This window comes from Hemicordylus capensis, chromosome 2, assembly GCF_027244095.1.
Source record: "Hemicordylus capensis ecotype Gifberg chromosome 2, rHemCap1.1.pri, whole genome shotgun sequence".
Classification (NCBI taxonomy): Eukaryota; Metazoa; Chordata; class Lepidosauria; order Squamata; family Cordylidae; genus Hemicordylus; species Hemicordylus capensis.
The window spans coordinates 161134435-161153957 of record NC_069658.1 but is presented as its reverse complement, the minus strand read 5'-3'; the positions used below and the strand labels follow the sequence as shown (position 1 = coordinate 161153957).

General features: G+C 44.4%; 2 protein-coding genes across 9 annotated transcripts in view; one reads left to right on the top strand and one right to left on the bottom strand.

Moving 5' to 3' along the window:
- SPAG17 (sperm associated antigen 17) overlaps positions 1-5001 on the top strand; it is a 211004-nt gene extending 206003 nt beyond the window's left edge. For all 6 annotated transcript variants that reach the window (XM_053288500.1, XM_053288499.1, XM_053288498.1 and 3 more), the window contains 2 exons: positions 674-811; positions 4864-5001. In XM_053288500.1, coding sequence (XP_053144475.1) covers positions 674-810 — 137 coding nt within the window. In that variant the 3' untranslated portion in view covers position 811; positions 4864-5001. The remainder of the gene's footprint in view (positions 1-673; positions 812-4863) is intronic.
- Positions 4303-19523, bottom strand: part of WDR3 (WD repeat domain 3) — a 56984-nt gene continuing 41763 nt past the window's right edge. For all 3 annotated transcript variants that reach the window (XM_053288501.1, XM_053288503.1, XM_053288502.1), the window contains exons 18-27: positions 19333-19444; positions 19079-19213; positions 18086-18136; positions 15514-15579; positions 14295-14387; positions 11273-11320; positions 10341-10384; positions 8680-8808; positions 7196-7289; positions 4303-6858 (exon numbers count right to left, since the gene is read on the bottom strand). In XM_053288501.1, the coding sequence (XP_053144476.1) occupies positions 6703-6858; positions 7196-7289; positions 8680-8808; positions 10341-10384; positions 11273-11320; positions 14295-14387; positions 15514-15579; positions 18086-18136; positions 19079-19213; positions 19333-19444 (928 nt within the window). In that variant the 3' untranslated portion in view covers positions 4303-6702. The remainder of the gene's footprint in view (positions 6859-7195; positions 7290-8679; positions 8809-10340; positions 10385-11272; positions 11321-14294; positions 14388-15513; positions 15580-18085; positions 18137-19078; positions 19214-19332; positions 19445-19523) is intronic.

Genomic DNA, 19523 nt, shown 5'->3' with positions numbered 1-19523 from the left:
CCCTGAAATTATAGCTAAACAACACCGGCTGACATACTGCGAATGTTACCTGTGTATTGCAGTGTGTGCAACTGACAGCCATTGGAAACAACTATCAATTGCACCATTCTTGCATTTAGCACAACAGTGCTCTTGTGCAACTGCACAAATGCTACACTGCAATGCCCACAAAACATGGTACAGTATGTCAGCCATTGCCTCTTAAATGTTGCTGAATGGGCCTCCTGCACAACTCCATCCTTCCCTGGCTTTTCAGTGCTGTTTGTATCATCAAAAATGAAAATGTAAGCTAGAATCCAGTAGCCAAAATGGTCTCAGCCACTTTAAATAGATGCTGTTTACTCTTATAACTAATAGGGCACTCAAAACTTCCTCAAGGCTCTTGGCAAAACCGCATCTATCCTTAATCAAATCTCTTTATTTCGGTCAGTGACCAGCATGAGATTAAAACAAATGTAGAAGAGAAGACAATCAAACTTCTACTACAAACCATAAAACCAAATGCATTTTAAGAAGTCCTCCTGAACATAGATCAAGGTACTGAAAGTACTACCAAAAATACATAACTAAGAATAAAAGGAGACAGCAGTATTTCATACCTATGAGACTATTACACACAAATCAAAACTCAAACAGTTGCCTTCCCGAAATCTATCCTTAACGTAGCTTTCACCAGTCTTAACAGAGGAAATCTATGAACACAGACCAATAAACTACCCACAGGGGAGAAAGTCAGGCTCAACCCGGCTGGTTTCAACAAATCCTATCTATCGTTTTGGGATTATCCTACCTCACAAACTTCCTGGTTAAAGTAAGTAATGCATAACGTAAGTAGCCCGTTTAAGCATAGCAACTCTGGCCAACATGACACGCAGTGTCCTAATGCCAGATCAACACATTGTGCCAGGGCTGTTGTGGATGCTCTGGCAGCCCTGCTGCTGCTAAGAATTAAGAGGTGTGCCAGCAACACAGCACAGGTATTCCCATTCACCACAGTGGAAGTCTTGTAATTGTACTATTATGGAGAGGAGAGCTGGTCTTGTGGTAGCAAGCATGACTTGTCCCATTAGCTAAGCAGGGTCAGCCCTGGTTGCATATGAATGGGAGACTCCATGTGTGACCACTGTAAGAGATTCCCCTCAAGGGATGGAGCCACTGTGGGAAGAGCAGAGGGTTCCAAGTTCCCTCCCTGGCTTCTCCAACATAGGGCCGAGATTCCTGCCTGCAACCTTGGAGAAGCCACTGCCAGTCTGTGAAGACAGTACTGAGCTAGAGAGACCAATGGTCTGACTCAGTATATGGCAGCTTCCTATGTACCATGAGTTCAGAAGTGACCACAATGCATAAGATCTTCTGATGAATTTGCTAATGCAAAACATGAGCTCAGGTTAGGAAAAAGGAGTGGGGAGAAATAGTTTGTAGCTTTTCAGTGAGAGAGGTCCTTTTTTTGCTGCAGCTCCCGAAGTAGTTAGAACGTTCTTGCTGGCTGCCTCCAGAAATGAATGGGAGGATCTTGTCCCTCCTCTGAATGAGAAAGTGCTGGCCCTTTCACCCCACGCAGCAGGTGTCATCACCGCACATGAACAATTTTCCAGATCTTCCTAAGAGATCCTATCTGTAACCTGCATCGGGGCTTTTCAGAGGCTGTACGGAACACATGAAGAAAGATCGAGGTCTTGAAACATTGTTAAGAGCCCTCTCTGACCCTCTTTTCCAAGCCCTATTTATTTATTTTAAAAATAATGAGTTGTATAAAGTTTGTTTTTAGAACAACATTGTCCTAACAAGGGACAAAAAGTGCAGCTTTGGCTGGGTTCTGTCCCACTGACTTCAATTAGACATTTTTAAGCCAATCTCTGTAGCACTTTTAAATGCTTGGATTTGACATCAGTAGCACTCAGTAGGCACTCTGTAAAATCAGTAGCACTTTAAAATGCTTAAATTTTGCTGCAACATTTGACCTACCATGATTTCACTCTTTTCAGTGGATGGAGGTTATCCTTGTTTGCGTTACTGTTTGCCATTTGCTGCATTGGCAGAATTATTTAGCCTTGTTGTAGTCCTTAAAAGTGGAAGGAGCCCTTCCCCACTAGAAGGCCTTGTACAGTGGAAAACAAAAACACTCGTAACAGTATTTCTTTTTTTAAGCACAGATAAAATTGACTAATTCTGACAACTGGCAAGTTGAGAGGGAGGATGACTTGTGTGACCTGTATTTCCCCCCTCTTCCAGTGCCTCTCTGTGCCCTTAGATCTTGCTAGGTCCCTCATTAATCCACTTAAAGCTTTTCTATTGATAACTTTGGAGAGGGGGCTGCACCTGTCCTGTTCCACTCGGGCTGAGGCTTACAAAGGCTGCTGTGCTGTCCTCTGTGGAGCAGCAAAGGGTAGAGTGGTACCTGCCTAAGACAGTCAGCCTGCTCAAGAGGGTTATTATTTTGTCACCACAGCTGTTTTCTCAGCAGCCTGGGTGAGGACTGAATCCCACCATCACGATGACTTTCCTCTTCAGGTTTCGGTCCCCCAGGAGAGGATGGCGGCCCTCCTTCTGAGGGCACAAATGTTGTCTGGCTCCTTCTCCAATAAACCCTAGAGTTCTTCACAGAGTAGCTAAGGTTTAGGAAACAGCCATCACTGGACACTTAAAACAACAACAACCCAGAAGAGTGCTTTCCCAGCCTGACTGATTCATGGGAGAGATGTGGGAGGAAGAGCCAGCTCGATGCTTGGAAATGGTTTTTACCAGGGCAGAGCACCCACGAAGTCCTAGTGCCTCAGAGCAGGCAGAATAAGAACTGGAAGGGACTGCTTACACTCATGAGGGCCACAGCAAAACTAAAACATTAACAGTATGTTAATAGCCTACTGAAGCAAGGGAAAGGAACAGCCCATATAAGATAATTTCCACCACTGAAGAACATGGGCTTCACCTTATCCATCTGCATTCTCTTATCATAAATAAAACTCCTTCCCCTACATATTACACACACATACACGTTACTTGTAGAGCATAATACCCTCTTTCCTTAAACCAACCCTAACACAATATACTTTCTAGTAAGTGACTTGAAATTTTGTGCAAACTGAATGATGTACCTTCTGAAATCCAAGGTGCTGAAATTCATAATTTATTGGCTCTTCTGTGTACCATTTCCATGCTAATTGTCACAGCCCACAATGTGTATATGGCACTACCTAAGTAACCACTGACACAAGAACAGGTTAATAATTTACTATTACAACTATCACTTGGGAAATGTAGAGAGCAGAGCCAGTTTAGTTAAGGTTGTACCCACTCTGGATGGGGAGTGGGGGACCAGACCAAACCCTAACCCCTTTCTCTTGCCCAGGATCCTTTTAATCTTCAGAACTGAGAAAAGAACTCATGAGCACGTTTTGCAGGGTTTGAATCTTCCGAAAGCAGATTCAGCTACACTGCTGATCAAATGCTATATTATCTGGGGTCTTCTAGATAAGCATAGTCAGTGGTCAAGAATCTATTATATATTTTAAAGAGTTTGTTTGTGGGTGTGTTCATGTGAAAAAAGTCATACTTCCTGATTACCTACACATACCAAATTTTGCATGAACAATCTGGCCGCTTAAATTAGTTTAATGAACTACCTTTTACACCTGAATATCAGGGCGGATTCTAAAACTATTAAAAAATTATGCATTTCTAAATATCATAATCATATTTTAACTGTTATTCTTAACAGATTTAACACTCAATAATCAGTTTAATAATTCAAAAATGACATCATGCCCAAGAAAAGCAGATTTCTCAGTTTCCAATTTATGATTATTCAAATTTTCCAGAGTAATTATTCAATAAAGTGAATGTTTGAAGTTGAAATCCTACCAATTTCAAACCTTTCACTTCCTTTTTGCAAGCACATTAATAAAAATAACTTTATTTACATAGATTAAATTTCTCGAACTTTCCTAGAAGTGTGATCTACACAAAATGACTTTGCCCCATCAACAATGGGCCTCACCTACTATAGCTTCTCAGAATTCCTTTGGTTTCAGCCTCATCTTGCTTCACTAGCAGAACTAACATCATCCTCAGTGAAGAACCTCTCAAATGCCTGCCACATTGCCCTGTGAGAATGTTTCATTGCTGGAACATTGCTGTACCAAGATGTGCCCATACTTAGTACCTTCTCACCTTGCTTTCTGTTGCAGAATAGGCTATGGCAAACCCACAGGAGTGACTCCAGTATCTTGACAGTCCCATAATGATAAGATTCTACTTCAACAGGAATAATAGTCGAAAGGAGTACACTAGATCTATTTACACTGATTTTTTTAAAAACCAATTTTATTTTAAATTCCCACTCATTTCTTTACTATTATTCACACATGATGTTGGTACGAGATGTACCAACTGCTTCTCAGCAGATCTTCAACTTACTAAGAAAAACAGGCACTTCACCACAGACTTATAAACAATAAAACTTACTTCCTCAAGATTGTGAGTTCTGTGTGTGGATACAAGAGGTGGCCAGCATTTAACAACAATAGAGGTGGGAGGCAAGATTTATGTTTAGCCTGCTACCATCAACAGCACTTTACTGAAGGAATGCAGCAGGAACTGGATACATTTGCTGTCTTGAGAGTTGTGAAACACCAAAATGGAGCAAATGAGTACCACATAATCCTTGAAAGGAATCTTCCCCATTCCTTTTCAATGAGTAAAGGGTGTTGACATTCTAGACACATCTAGACTCTCTTCCTCAAACTCCATGAGAAACAACAGACTGGCATATGCTTAAACCAAGCAATTACTGTACCAACATACACTGACTTCAGTTATATCAACTGATGGCTCCTTTTTTTCTTTTTTCTTTAATGTTTCCAGTGTTGCAGATGTGCCTGCAGACTACAGAGGCTAGAGAGGACGGAAAATCTGCTTTGAAATGAAATGCACTGATCTTCTAACCCAGTTTGGCAAGTCTTTCTGGCTTGAATGTGAAAATGAGTACTAGAAAGGAATTCTAGCAGTTGATATTCTACTACTGTATATCAAAAAGACAAACAGCAAAAATCAGTTTCTAAAATAGATGAGAAAGGCTTCACTCGGGCTCCAGATATAGCATGGCGCCTACAGCAGTTTACAGCAAGTGCCTCACTGTTTTATTTCAGTGAGCAGCACATGGAATGGTTTGTTGGAATTGTGGACACCATCTGGAAAGAGTACAAAATAAATGAGCTACATGCAAAAAATGATTCCGGAAATGTTTGGTTCTGTAAATCAACTCACTCGCACACACTATCTGTTAAACAGCAAGCAATGAGAAATGGATGCTTGCAACATTACTGGGTTGAGAAAAGGTTTCTCGAGTTCTTCTCACACAGTCAGGGAAAAGGGCAAGTTATTGCTTGTTCCGACTTGAGCTCTCTTTTCAGACAAGTGTCAACTGGACTTGAGAGAAAAGACTGGCATTTTTCTATCATTTTGTATGTGGAAACAAGCACATAGTAGAGCATCCAACAAGGATCTCCTCAGTACATACACTGCATCTTCTGATGATTGCATTCCAACAGCTTCCCCTCACATGCTTTAGTAGTTTGCCACAAATGTGTAAGAGCTTGCAACATTATACTTTGTATATGAGTTTTTTAATTGTTTTCTTCTAGAAGCTCAAACACATAGAAAACAACTAGGGATGTGCACAAAATGCGATTCAGACTCAAAATTACAGGACATCCCTTTGACATGGAGGGATTACACATCTCCTTTAACACAGAGGAGAGCAGGTTCATACCTACTCCTCTGCTGCTCACCACCACTTCCTTAATTGCAGTGCCCAACCAGTTATCATCACACGTTGGCAGCACTCTCCCCCCAGCTTCCCCTGCGTGCTGGCATCATGCAGGAGCAGCTGGTGATAGCTGGGGGGTGGGCAGCAATGCCGTGATTAAGGAAGTGGTAGTGAGCAGCAGAGGAGCAGGTATGGATCTGCTCTCCCCCATGTTAAAGGGGATGTGTAATCCCTCTGTGTTAAAGGGATGTGCTGCATTTCGTGCACATCACTAAAAACAACTCCAAGCACTCTAGAGCAGATACCAAATTACTTCCATCATTTCAGCTTTTAAAGAGCTTTAGAAAGATTCACATTGTAAATATAAGTAGAGTGCAAAAAGATGTTTCAGTCCTAGGACTGAGCCAAAAGAAGTATGTGTTTTCTGAAAAAAATGTATACTCGTGTGATACCAACAACTGCTTTGGAGAACAAGCTGCAGAACCAGACTATGTTGGCACATTCTGAAAGAGAGGAAGCACTGTCCTCGCTTTGATTCTGTGATGTCAAATAGCTAAATTTGACTGGCAGTGTTAGGTGAGGTGTTGCCTACATATTCACCAATTAGCTATGGAGAACCCTGCTTTTTAAAGAAAGAGAGTGTGCCAAAAACAAGACTGGGACAAAAGTAGCTGCAAGTAAGCAGCAACCAGTAGGTGAGAAAGAAGCCAGACTGGGGGTGTGGGGGGGGGGTGGAGAGTTCCTGAATCCTCCTAACTCCTACCTTTCAATCCCAAGATATTTGTAAAAGTTTGGCAAAGTCCTATTAAATTCCCCACAGAACCTCTCACCCTCTGCCAAACGCACAAGATCCACACTATTTCAGTGTGCTAGAGAGAGCATCCCTTCCAAGCCCCTGTGTGCTCCTCGGAAGGAGAAATCCAAGAACACCTCAGTTAGACCACTGCAAGGATCATCTTCTGCTTCTTCTTCCGCTTCCTCTTTTTCTCCTCAAATCGCTCAGTAGCATCAGCAAAAAAAGTCACTTCATCTTTGGCCTCAATTTCTCTCTTTAGGAACTGGAGACCAGCCATGTTGAATCCCAGCACATCCTGTAAACATGAAAATGCACAAGTGAAAAAGAGGGTCTTGGGATGCCCACAAAGGATCTTTTGACATTACTTGCTGAGTTCAGTTCTGCTGCCACTGTAATGAATTCAACCCTCTCCAGTCAAACTTCATTTCACAGACATTATCTCAGCAAACCTCACAAAACGTTTAATGAAAGATGTTCCTCATTACTATGTGTGAGGTATTCAGAACTCCCTCGCTACCCATGCAACCAGTAGAAGCGTGATCGAGGGGAAGAGGAGCTTGGGAGGGAGGGACTGGCATCCCAGACTTGCACCCTTTAGGACTCTCAGCAACATCCCACAGATACATACTTACCCTCACTTGGCCGACTTTAGAGATGGTGCTTTTCTTTAGATTCTCCATCACTTTAACAAGAAGCTGGTTGCTTGTGATCTGCCCAAAGTGTATTCTGAGGGAGATGCAAATAAAGAACTTTCAAATCAGCACTTCAAGCCCCAGTTTCCTGGTTGCTCTACGATAGCCACTCTTCCCCTCCCCCCACCTCCAGACTACAGGAGTAAGAGAGGCACTCACGGCCACAGGCGTACAAACTGATTTAAATCTGTCCCACCCTGTCAAGAGATATTTCAGCTTCTCACAACCCCTGCTAACTAAGCAAAGTGGCACCTCGTTAAAGTGGTGATTCTCTTTATTGAGCAGGGGGAGAGCAACTGACCCTATCCAGCCCCAGCACAGCATCCCTCCAGTGGCTGTTGCTGGTGGCTGTCTTATGTTTCTTTTTTAGATTGTGAGCCCTTTGGGGACAGGGAGCCATTTTATTTATTTATTTATATGCTTCCTTTATTACTATGTAAACTGCTTTGGGAAACTTTTGTTGAAAAATGGTATATAAATATTTGACATATTTGTATTCGGAAGTTTTCACAAGTCTTCGCCATAGGGGCAACTTTCAATTTCAAGCGTGTTACTTCTTAGCATTGTAAAAGCAACACATAAAGCAAAGGGCAGTCTATTCAAAGCTAAATGTTCATGCTGATCCCAGTCAAATAGAGCAGTTGCCCAAGACAGACCACAGCAGTACCTGCTATGCCAAGAGACAGACTTCCACTGTGAAAAACACACTCAGAAACAGGATGGAATTCAACGCCATTCTACCCAAAGGAGTAACATCATATGTGTAACGCTTTTGGATGGATGGTGGTTTCAGGGGTATTCTCCCTAGGAGTCACTATCATTATATGGTTCAATTCTGGTGGAACTGGAGTGAGAGGTGGTAGAACAATTCACCTACGAGTCTGATTGTATTACATTTTGCCCTAAACAAAAAAATTTAGGAGGATCTTCTCACGTTACATGAGCTGAAAGTGCATTAAAGAATGCAAGTTGTGCTTCAATGAGTCCAGTGTACAACTCACCTGGAAATTCCCGAATGGAAGAAGTGCTACAGGCCACTCCACCCTGAAGAAGTGGCCTTCGATACTTGCCGGTTAATACATTAAAATTACATTCCCCTTTCTCTCTAACTCCCGTCTGCTCTTGTCCTCCTTCTTCTTAATATTGTGAACCTGCAGGCAAGGACTTTGAAACATTTCTGTGCAACACCCAGCACATCTAAGGCACCTTATAAACTAACAATGAGGAACTTCATGCCACTGAAGCATGCAATCGCATGAAGGCCTGTGTTTTAAACAATAAAAAGATAGTCTCTATGGTGCCACAGAGCTCACTTCCCCTTTCAGTGGAATCTTTCATACAGGAGCTCAGATCAAGGCTGGCTATTCATGACTCAAGTAAAACCCAGGACGCTTCCCTACATGTTCTTCAGCCATGAGGTTTACCTGAGCAGAAACAAGAGAGCCCGGCAGAGCAGCTCTACTTCTGAACCGAGCTCGATATACTGATTGAAGAGCACAAGCAGGTCCGGGATGTAGGAGAACGGCAGCACTAACAGAGATTCTTCCAGTTCACTGTGGGGAGGAAAGGCGAGTAAGACTTTTAACATCCCTCCCAACCCCAGACATCACCTACAGTAGCAGCCTCCTTCTCAGAGAGAGGGCTGTAGGACAAAAGACACCAACAACTGACTTGCACCAGACACCAAAACTAACAGGACACTTGGAACAGTCGCTTGACACCACTACTGCCTGCCTTCCGAGAAAGGACATTGCTGTGATGGGTTAAACAAGCAGAGGACATCTGGGGGGAATGAGGCTTAATTTCAACTAGTACATTTTCTAGCCTTCAACCATCCTGCCTTTAACAGAATTGGCTTCAGTCAAGTCCCAAGCAAAGAAGAAGACGTGGTCCTCTGTTGCTTGCTGCTACAGAAAGTAGCATCTGTGACAGGCTCTTATTGATCCAAGAGGCAGCTTCATGATGGAGTCATAACCCACATCAGGCCTACAAGTGCTTGCAGTTATTGCACATGGCCTGTGTCATATTATGTGTCGTATATTATGAAATACAATACAATACAATTACGATGATATCTGCGAAACTCAAAACCCACTCCAGCTCAAAGAACCATGTGTGAAAAGGATTCCAAAGTATTAAGAACTGCTTTAGATAAAGATTGGCACATACCAGCTAAGCTAGCTTAAGAAAGGGCAGGAATTGATAGTTTCTATCTCTTACAGTTGCAGGATGAAGCCTGACACAAGACAGGCATCTACAAAAGTCCTGGAAGTCATTGGGTGACCATGAAGGCTGTGCTTTGAACCCAAGGTTTCATACGTGCAGTCCCCACCACCTCCAGTCAAAAGCTCTCTGGGGCAGAGAGCTGACCATGGTACTATGGTCAAAGATTCTGTACACCCTCAGGAGCTTTCCATGAATGCAGTCAAGGAAGTCGTTCTCATGACCAGCTCTGCCTGGGCTAGCGCAGCCCTGCCCGGGTAGAGCTGGTCATGAGAACCACCAAGACTGGCCCTGATCCCAGCACTACTCAGCCGGGTAGCCCAGTTTTTTTACCCAGGCTGAAAGCGAGGGGAAAGGGGCACACAAGCGCCCTCCTCCCTCACTGCCCAGTCATGTGGAAGCTCAAGCTGCCAGCAGCCCGAGTTTCTAGAGAGCCAGGCAGAAAGAGTGCCCAGCAGTGGGGAAATCCCCCAATGCACCGTGCTCCTTGCACAGTGCATTGTGGGATGCAGGAGGACCCAGCCTGCTTTCCCGCCACCCCAGGATCACTTGCGCCATGTGCCCACACAACTGGCATGCGCGTGATCCCAGAGCGGCGAGGATTGTGTGGGGGAAGGTAGGTTGTGTCTTGCCTCCACCCCGCCCTCCCTGGCCTCGTCAATTTTTGTCGTGAGAACGGCCTCTTTGTATTTCAGATTGTGCTCGAATCCAAACATGTTATCAGCGCAAGTTACATGAATGCAGTGGCTCCCTGTCGGTTTGACTAATCTGCTACAGCCATCCCATGCCCTACCCCAGTAGTTCCCATCAGCCAGCTCTATTAACCCATTCATAAGCCTTAGGCAGCGTTCCTGGTACTCACCTCGACTTCACCTTTTTAAGAACATCCAGTACGTAAGCAGAAGGCTGCAAGAAAAGGACAGGAGTGAATTCCACCATTCGTTCTGAAGCATCAGCTCAAAAACGGCAGTGCGCTCTATTGTGGGCTGCCTTTGCATGTAGTCTGGAAACTGGTGCAAAATGCGGCAGTCAGGTTGGTCTCCAGGTCATCTCAGGTTGGTCTGTTTGACCATATTACTCCTATAGTAAAAGGACTACACTGGCTACCAAAAGGTTTCCAGGCAAAATTACGAACTGCTGGTTATAACCTAAAAAGCCCTAAGCAGCTTAGGCCCAGGGTACTTAAGAAAATGCCGCCTTCATTATGAGCCCCGCTACCTACTGAGATCATCTAGGGAGATCTTTTTGCAATTGCCACCAACTCGTCCGGTGGCTACTCAGAGACAGGCTTTCTCTGATGCCACTCCAAGACTTTGGAATGCACTGCAGAAAGAAGAGCCTCCTCATCTCCGATTGCTTTGCAAAGGGCCATCAAGATGCATTTATTCCCCCAGGGTTTTAATTAGATTCATAGAATCTGTCATTGTTTTCAATTGTATTAATGTTTAATATTATTTTATGTTATTTAATTTATGTTATTTTACTGTAAACAGCCCAGAGACCCGAGTTTGGGGCGGTATAGAAATATGCTAAATGAATAAATAAATAAATTTTACACTGCTCCAGTAAGCACAGATCATGATTTTAGGATGGACACACATTTCTTTGGTGTTTTTTAAACTGATGAATGCATGTTTCTCAAGACAAAAAATGCTGGCTGATATCTAGACTAAATTACTCATAAGTAGTCTTACACACTCACACATATGCACATGCCAGCCAATTCTTTCGCCCTCCACACATCTGCTCTCATGCCAAGAAAAAACAGATTCACATTCCTCATTTCATACTCACTGAAATATTGCCATATGCTTGGAGAATGGGGTTTACAGGAAGAGGAACCTGCAGACAGAAAATGGGTTACTATTAAGGCACATTCTTCATGGCAGGCAGACAGATTGTCCAACTTCCTTGAACTCTCCAAAGAAACTTGCTAATGTGACTCATTTGGAACAATTCTTAATATTTGTTTTAAATATTTTTATCCTGCAGTTCAGAGGGTGTCATACAATAAAAGCATCGATACTAACAAAACATATTTATTATTTATTTATTACATTTATAAGCCACCCCATCCAAAGGCTCTGGGTAGGTGTACAACATTAAAACAAAACAGCAGGATAAAACAGAAAGGAATAAAACTGAATTCGAACTTGAAGCCCAACTAAATCCAAGTTTCAAATGTTTCTTTTAAAAGGAGAGTTTTCAGATTATTTTTTTTAAACTAGTCAAGGAGGGAAAATGACAAAGCACCTCTGGGAGGCATTCAAAAGACAGAATCTTTATGAGCACCAATTTTCTCCCTAGCTCCTCCACCAATTCCCTGCCTAAACTCCATTTCCAAAAGGAACCTCTGAAGCCATCCAAACTTAACTTGTGTGCAAAGCAGTAGCTGGTGTTGGTGGGGCTGGTGAATGACCAGCCCACACAGCTCCAGTTACAGCTGGAGTGGGGCAAAGAGGGAGAAAGACACGCAGCTGGGGCAGCGTGAGAAGAGAGAGGGGCAGAGACGCAGCTGTGGCCCAACTGTGCCTTTCAGCCCTGCCCTTTGCGTCCACCAGTCTCACCCTCCGCCCAACCAGCAACAGCTGCTACTGGTGCAAAGGTAGCTCAAAATTCATTATCTATCTATCTATCTATCTGTCTATCTATCTATCTATCTATCTATCTATCTATCTAATTCTCTAAGGTGTACCCGTGGCTAATCCCATGTGTGTCAGCTCTCGTGAGAGTTCAAGAGCAGAAGCACCTGATTGGGCAGTGAGGATTCCATATAGATAGGGAGGAGAAGCCTGTGGCGCAGTGGTGATTGGGCAGTGGTGATTCCATATGCAGATAGGGAGGAGCCTGTGATGGTTAAGATCAGTTGGAATGCAACTGTCACTGGTAGGAAGATGTCCTTGATTGTAGAGGAGAGGAATCTATCTATCTGTCTATCTATCAATAAAAGGATAGTGGGCAGGGGTCTGCGAAGAGAGGGGTCGTAAGGTAGAAAAAAGCCCCTTCAGGAGAAGGAGGCTGCTGTTGTGTGAATTAGATGAGGAAACAAGATGAACAAGATCTTTAACTCAGAAAGGGAGGAAAAAAGAAAAAAGAAGGGAGAGGAAGAAAGACAGAGGGGAAGAGCGAGTGGAGGAGAGAGAAAGCGAGAAAAAGAAGCAAGGAGAAAAGAAAAAGGGCGAGGGATTGGCCTGAGCCTGTCTGCAGCCTGATGGGAACTAGCAGCTATGGTGGCAGCAGGAGGGGCCTGGTCTACCGCTGCTGCTCCTGTGGGGAGGAACGGGGATTGGGTGAGGGTGGGAGGTCTCTGGGGATAGGGGGCTGCAGCTTGGCCAATAGGCATCAGTAATGCTGTAGCCATAACCAAGAGGGGTCATGAATGAATTCTGGTCAGAATGGAAGAGTGACCAAGAGGGGTGAGGGGGATAGAAGCAACAGGATGGAGGAGCAGGAGTGCGGCTCAGGTGAGGGTGGAGAGATCTCTGAGGGGAGCAATCAAGTACTAGTGTGCCAATGCTCTACATGGGTTAAATTAGTTTCAGTTATTGATCTCAATTTATATCCTGCCTTATCCCATAGACGCTGGGTGACCTATGATAGTATTTTATTGGGTTGGTTTGAGTACTTTGTGGCAGGGAACCATCTTCTCATTATATTTCTATGCAAGCCACTTTGATAATTTTTTGTTGAAAAGCAGTTCACACCTCATCATAATATTACTAAATATAATAATATTTTCAATTTTTGCTTGAAAAGCAGTACACAATAATATAAATAATAAGCTCCCCCACTCCCAACACACCCTGGACTGGCTACCCCAACAGCCTCACTCCGACTCCTCCTCCAACTCCGCCCTCATGCTCCTGTGCCTGAACTCAGAACAGGGGCTATGTAGCAATCCAGGGACACAAAAAGCAGTCCACACATGGGACCCTGCATAGGCTTGACAGAGGCCAGGAGTCAGAGAACAGAAGCTGTGGAGCAGGTGTCAGGGATGGAGGCCCTTATGACTCAGCTCTGCTCCCTTCCAACAGATACACACATATCAACATCCCCATTACTGTGCACAGGTCAACTGTGCCACACACACACACACACACACACACACACACACACACACACATATACACCTCTCCTGTGAATACTTTATGCCCAAAGAACTAGAAATGTTTGCATACTTAATCTTGCCACACAGCACAGAAAGTGCATTTTGAGTAGGTAAGCTAGATCTTCAGAAACTCAGGTTTCATTTTGTAAAAGAGAGGCAGACTTGAGCTTTCAAAGCTTGCAAGTATGTAGAGAGTCTGCTGAAGACTCGCAAAACCAAAATGAGCCTCCAAGGTAACAAAAGTGGAACAGGACTAAATCAGAGGTTACACTGAACAAAAGAAACAACTGGTAAGAAAACTCAAAAGGAAGCTGATGGTAGGGCCCTTTGCCAAAAGAGACCTTACTGGAATTCTGTCTGTAAGTCACCGTTTACATCCAATCTCCAACTCAGAATTGAACTGTTTGGAGACACATTGCAGCACTAATTGCCCTAGTAGCACCCTTGCAACCCACACAAGAATGTGGAGCTGTGTGGAACCCCACACGGCTCCAAAGCATCATTTGGAGATAACTGTCCTTATGCAACTCAGATAAAATGAAAACAGAGACTGTGAGATCAACTGCACATCAAGACAGAATGGACAAGCCTGCTGAGCTTCTACCCCCTTTCCTTTGGTCACTGAATCATTCTCTCTTTGAAAAGGAAATCATTTAGATCTGCTCACACCCCAGCAGATATAAACACACACTCTGGTTCCTTCCTCACCAATTTTCCAGCAGCTTTGCAGATGGCTGTGTGCTCTTTCAGCTTGGCAGTCTCTTCTCGGTATAGCTCAATGGCTTCCATGATCCGCTCAGCCTGCAGTCAAAGAAACAGCACATCAGAGACTGAACAAGAGGCCAATATCCAGGGCTGATGCAAGCTGTAGGCCAACAAACAGCTGGAGGGGTGTGACACCCCTGCCCTAAGAAGGGCTGGCTGGGGGGAGGAAGATCTGTTACCCCCAAGCAATGCTTGGTATCAGAGGGGATAAAAGTAGCTCTTGATGTGATTTAAATCAAACAAACAAAACATGTAAGCAGTGTTGGGGATCCTTCTGGATTGAAAGGCAGGGGAGAAGTCAACCACATAAACCAGATGGTTTCAGTAATGCCGGACTAATCGAACCCCATTTTGCCTATTAAAGCAGTGATGGGGGGAAAGAGGGAGCGTGACTGCAATAGCTCTGTTATGCCTCCCCCCGGGAACACTATTAACCCCCCGGGAAGTATTAATACTACCCCCCGGGAAGTATTAACAAGGATTTCGTAATGACCATTCAGGTCTGCCCATTTCCTACATTAGTCCTAAGCCTGTCACGAGTCAACCAGCATTAAGACTGGCCTCTGCTTTAAAGGTCATTTCAGCAAGAGTGCCCCCTTTGGTCTAAGGAAGCATACCATGCAGCTAAGGAAGCACTGCCCTTTTCCCCCTCAGTGCAAAGGATGTTTTGGACCAGACCAGACCAGGCAGGCAACCATCAAGCTAGTTTCTACATAAGGTCAGCAAGGATTCTCAGCCACAGGAGGCCTGGTGGCCATGCAGATGGCTAGTTCCTACTGAAGTTCCACCACAGCAGAGGGACCTGTAGACTAATTCAGTGCATTAGAAAGACTACCTGAGATGTTTCAGAGCACTAACAGATAAGTGCTCTGAAGAGAACACAAGGAACTACTACTACTACTACTAAAATACTGCTTTTGCAATTATTTGCAAAACATTTGCAATTATTTGTCCCCCAGAAGGAAATGAACCAAGCCTCTCTTCCCCACTGCCAGTGGGAATATCTCAGCAGCTGCTTGCTTTGTTTGGGGCAACAACAGGTATGCTGGGCCTGGGCAAAAACCAGCAAGTCTCTCAAGATTCAAACCAGACCCTGCAGAAGAAAGGCATTCTCTGAAAAGCTCTGACCATCAGGAGAGATGGTAGAGGAATAAAAACTTACTGCCTTGACAGTTTCGATGGTCTTCTTGCCTGCTAACCCAGTCTCTCCTTGAGTCTCCCCTGCAACCTAAGAGAGAGAAAAAATGGCTTACACACTAAATCCAGAACAAAAGATTCTGGCGATCACATCCCCCACAAAAGATCACATCCTCCACAACGTGATGATGGTTGGAGTTTCCCTCCAGTTTCCTTTAAGTACCTTCAGCAGTCTTGTGTTGGGATTCAAAGGTACTGGGCCAAAGACTTTCAAGAAGCTGTTTTACAGGGACTAGGGGTTCTCAGTTCCTTATAGAAATACCACACACACACACACACACACACACACACACACTCACTCACTCACAAACGAAGGCTACAATACTATGCACACTTATCTGGCATTAAGCTCCACTGAACAAAAAGGGACTTACTTCTGAGTAAGCATGAACGGGACTGAATGCTGAGGGGCACCAGGAGTACCAAACAGTAATAGGGCGCAGTGGTGGAAATGTCAGTTATTGCCACACAGGCTGAAATTAATAAGCAGCTGCCTGTGCTGAGGGTTGTTTCAGAGGGCTACTGTCTCATTTGGCATTGTCTGCCTGAGGTGAGGCAAGGTGCCTCCCATGAGGCAAGGTGAGGCAACAGCCTCAGGTATTAACTGAGGGCACCCCATCCTGTGAGTGTCATTGACTGTGGGGAGGAGCAGGAGCGGGGCTCAGGTGAAGGTGGGAAGGTCTCTAGGGATAGGGGGCTGCAGCTTGACCAATAGGCACCAGCAATGACCAAGAGGGGTGAGGGGGATGGAAGCAATGGGATGGAGGAGGAGCAGGAGTGTGGCTCAGGTGAGAGTAGGGATGAGCCCGGACTGGTCCGGAGGCCATTCTGAAGGCCTCCAGACCGGTCCGGACATGAGGGCGGTCCGGCGGTCCGGCACTGGTGTGGGAGGCTCTTTAAGGGCGGGGGAGAGTGTACTTACCCCGCCGTGTTTCCCCCGCCGGCACATTCGTTTTGAAAAGCTTTTGGGGCGGCAGGATACCTCCCTGCCACCCCTTCCCCCAGTCGTCGGCAAAAGGCTTTAAAAAGCCTTTTAAACTCTCTGCGACGTGCGCACGTGACACAGAGACATGACGTGCGCACGTGCAAAAGGCTTTTTGAAGCCTTTTGCCGACGACTGGGGGAAAGGGCGGCAGGGAGGTACCCTGGGGCCCAAAAGCTTTTCAAAACGAACACGCCGGTGGGGGAAGTACACCCTCCCCCACCCTTAAAGAGCCCCCCACACCAGTGCCGGACCGCAGCTCCGCGGTTCCGTGCACATCCCTAGTGGAGAGATCTCTGAGGTGAGGGGCTGTGGCAGGGGGTGAGGGGAGCCATCAAGTAGTTATTATTATTATTATTATTATTTTAAATGCTGACTAGATCCATTGATAAGCTGAATTGATTTTAATATGAGGAAATTAGGGGGGGGGGTATTGTAAGAAAAATGCAGTACTTTTCCCTCCTGATGACGTATTGTTCATCTGAGCCAAGATCAGCTCCTAAAGATAGTGAGGAGCTAGTTCTACTATTAACTGGAAGGATTAAAATAAATATTTATTTCTGGGAACAATAAGCTCAACCATCACACAGGGGGGGGAATGATCAAAGCTTGGATAAGAAATGAGGCAACATCATGACTAAAGTTGAAAGCAAGTTTGGAAGCTAAACCTATAGCCACAATCAAGGAGAGTTTAATCCCCTGCTAACTGGGCAAAGAGGCACCTTTTACTGTGGTGATTCTCTTTATTTAGCAGGGGGAGATTAACTGGCCCTATCCACCCCCAGCTCAGTACCTCCAGTGACTGTTGCTGCTGTCTATCTTATGTTTCTTTTTAGATCGTGAGCCCTTTGGGGACAGGAAGCCATCTTATGTATTTATTATTTATCTGTGTAAACCACCCTGAGCCATTTTTGGAAGGGTGGTATAGAAATCGAATTATTATTATTATTATTATTATTATTATTATTATTATTATTAAGAAGAAGAATGCTGTTGGATCATGGCCAATAACTTTGATAAAGACAGCAAGAGCTAGTATGTAAGTGGGGTTAGTTAAGATCTTAACAGTCCTGTCTTGAGTATTAGTCTGAAGGAACCTTGATGGAGTTCTTGCAGGAACGGAAGGGAAGAAACTCAAGCACTGAATATTAACTGGGATCAAATACAGAAAAAACTTGAGTACTATTATCAGCTTTCTGGTGCAAATCTTACTTCTAAGGATCTGAAAGCATCTCATGACAACAAACCATGACTGCAGGTCTTAGAAAGTGGATTAAGCAAACCTTATGGTTAGCACAGAGACTGTCCCGAGCAATATCCAATTCAAACTAAAATCAAATCAGGCAATTCAAATGTGGGCGGAAAACAAAGCCAGAGGAATGTGAGTCAGTAGGCTTGGTGTCTCCAACATGCATTGGAACCTCGTGGCTTTCCATTCCAGCTAGACAACTGCATTTCCAAGCTCTCAAGAAACTCTGCAGCTCACTTCATTCCTTGGCAGGCCTCATGGAGAACAGGACTACAACATGCTGATGTTCAGTCAGCCATTACTTACCACAGGCTGGCCTTCCTTAGCGAGATCCTCTTCATACTCAGCTTCTCTTTGCTCAAGGGGAAAATAATACAGTATGTCAGCAAGGACAGTGAAAAACAACTCTTCTTCCCCTATCCCCTACCTCTAAGCTGTTCAGGTAAATTTTCTCATACCACCTGACAAGAAAAGGCTTCTCTTTAGGTCTGGGCCAGAATCTCCATTTTGTTTGGTGAGTACTAAAACTCCATCTAGGAATTTGGCGGGCATCACTCAATCTGGGAGTGTTGCATGGTTGCCACAGGTCACTAGCTAGCTTTACACTTCCATTACTTATGGATCAAGAGATGGGTGTTGTGCATTTTATTACCTACAGGAGGAAAAAGGAGTGCACAGCTCTGAAAGCTGTCTTGTGATTTGGCTGTAATACAGAATATTTAAACCAGCCATTGCTCTCAGACATGTTTACCTCATCTTCATTTTCCAAAATAAACCAACCAAGTTTATCTTCACAATCTGAAACCTCTGCATACCTGTATTTTATCGATCATATTTTTATACCACTTGATATGTACATCTCTAGGTGGTGTACTCTTTTGTTAGAAGGGAGCCCTGTACCCTAGATCAGATGACCCGAGAACACAAGTCATCTTTCTAACAATACACATTTTAACTTGGTCATTACCATAACTTACCCCACTCTGACCCTCAAGAGTTATTTGGCTCTATGTTTTCAATAAAACAAAACTAAAGGAACTTCCTCCAGAGAAACTAACAGCCTGCTCAGTAGGAGACAATTTGCTATGAGGCAATAGATAAGGCCACAAAAAAGGAGCTAACACAGAATTAACAGTCAAACAAGGAAGTTTAAAACTACTTGGAGATAATGTCACAATATACAGACATGCAGCTATAAAAGAAGGGGAGGGGAAATACGAACTAGAATCAGAGTTCTTCTGAAGACAGAGGAGGAAATAACTCAAGAGTTGTTCATTTCACAGAAGGGTTTTCTCTTACCATCTCCCTCTCCTCCTCCAAGACAAGAAGTTCCCTTGTTCTCTCCCAAAGACGCAATGATTTATCATGAGAGGAGGACACAACATAGTCGCCATTGGGACTGAGGGCCAGACACCACACTTCCTGGTGATGCCCCTACAGATCAGATATTTAAATTAGTTAGGGGGTGGGGAGAGAGGCATGCTGCACCACACCCACCAATCCACAGGAAACACCATGCTTCTGAACAATGAACACACAACTTTGAAATTTACCTCCAGGGTCTGGATGTGCTCAAACTTATCAGCATCCCACTGTTTAATTCTGTGGTCCTTCCCTGCTGTAAAGAAGAGGTGGGACCTGGGTACAAACTGGAGGTACATCACACTGAGAGAGAGAGAGAGAGAGAGAGAGAGAGAGAGAGAGAGAGAGAGAGAGAGAGAGAGAGAGGCGAACTCAGTGTTGG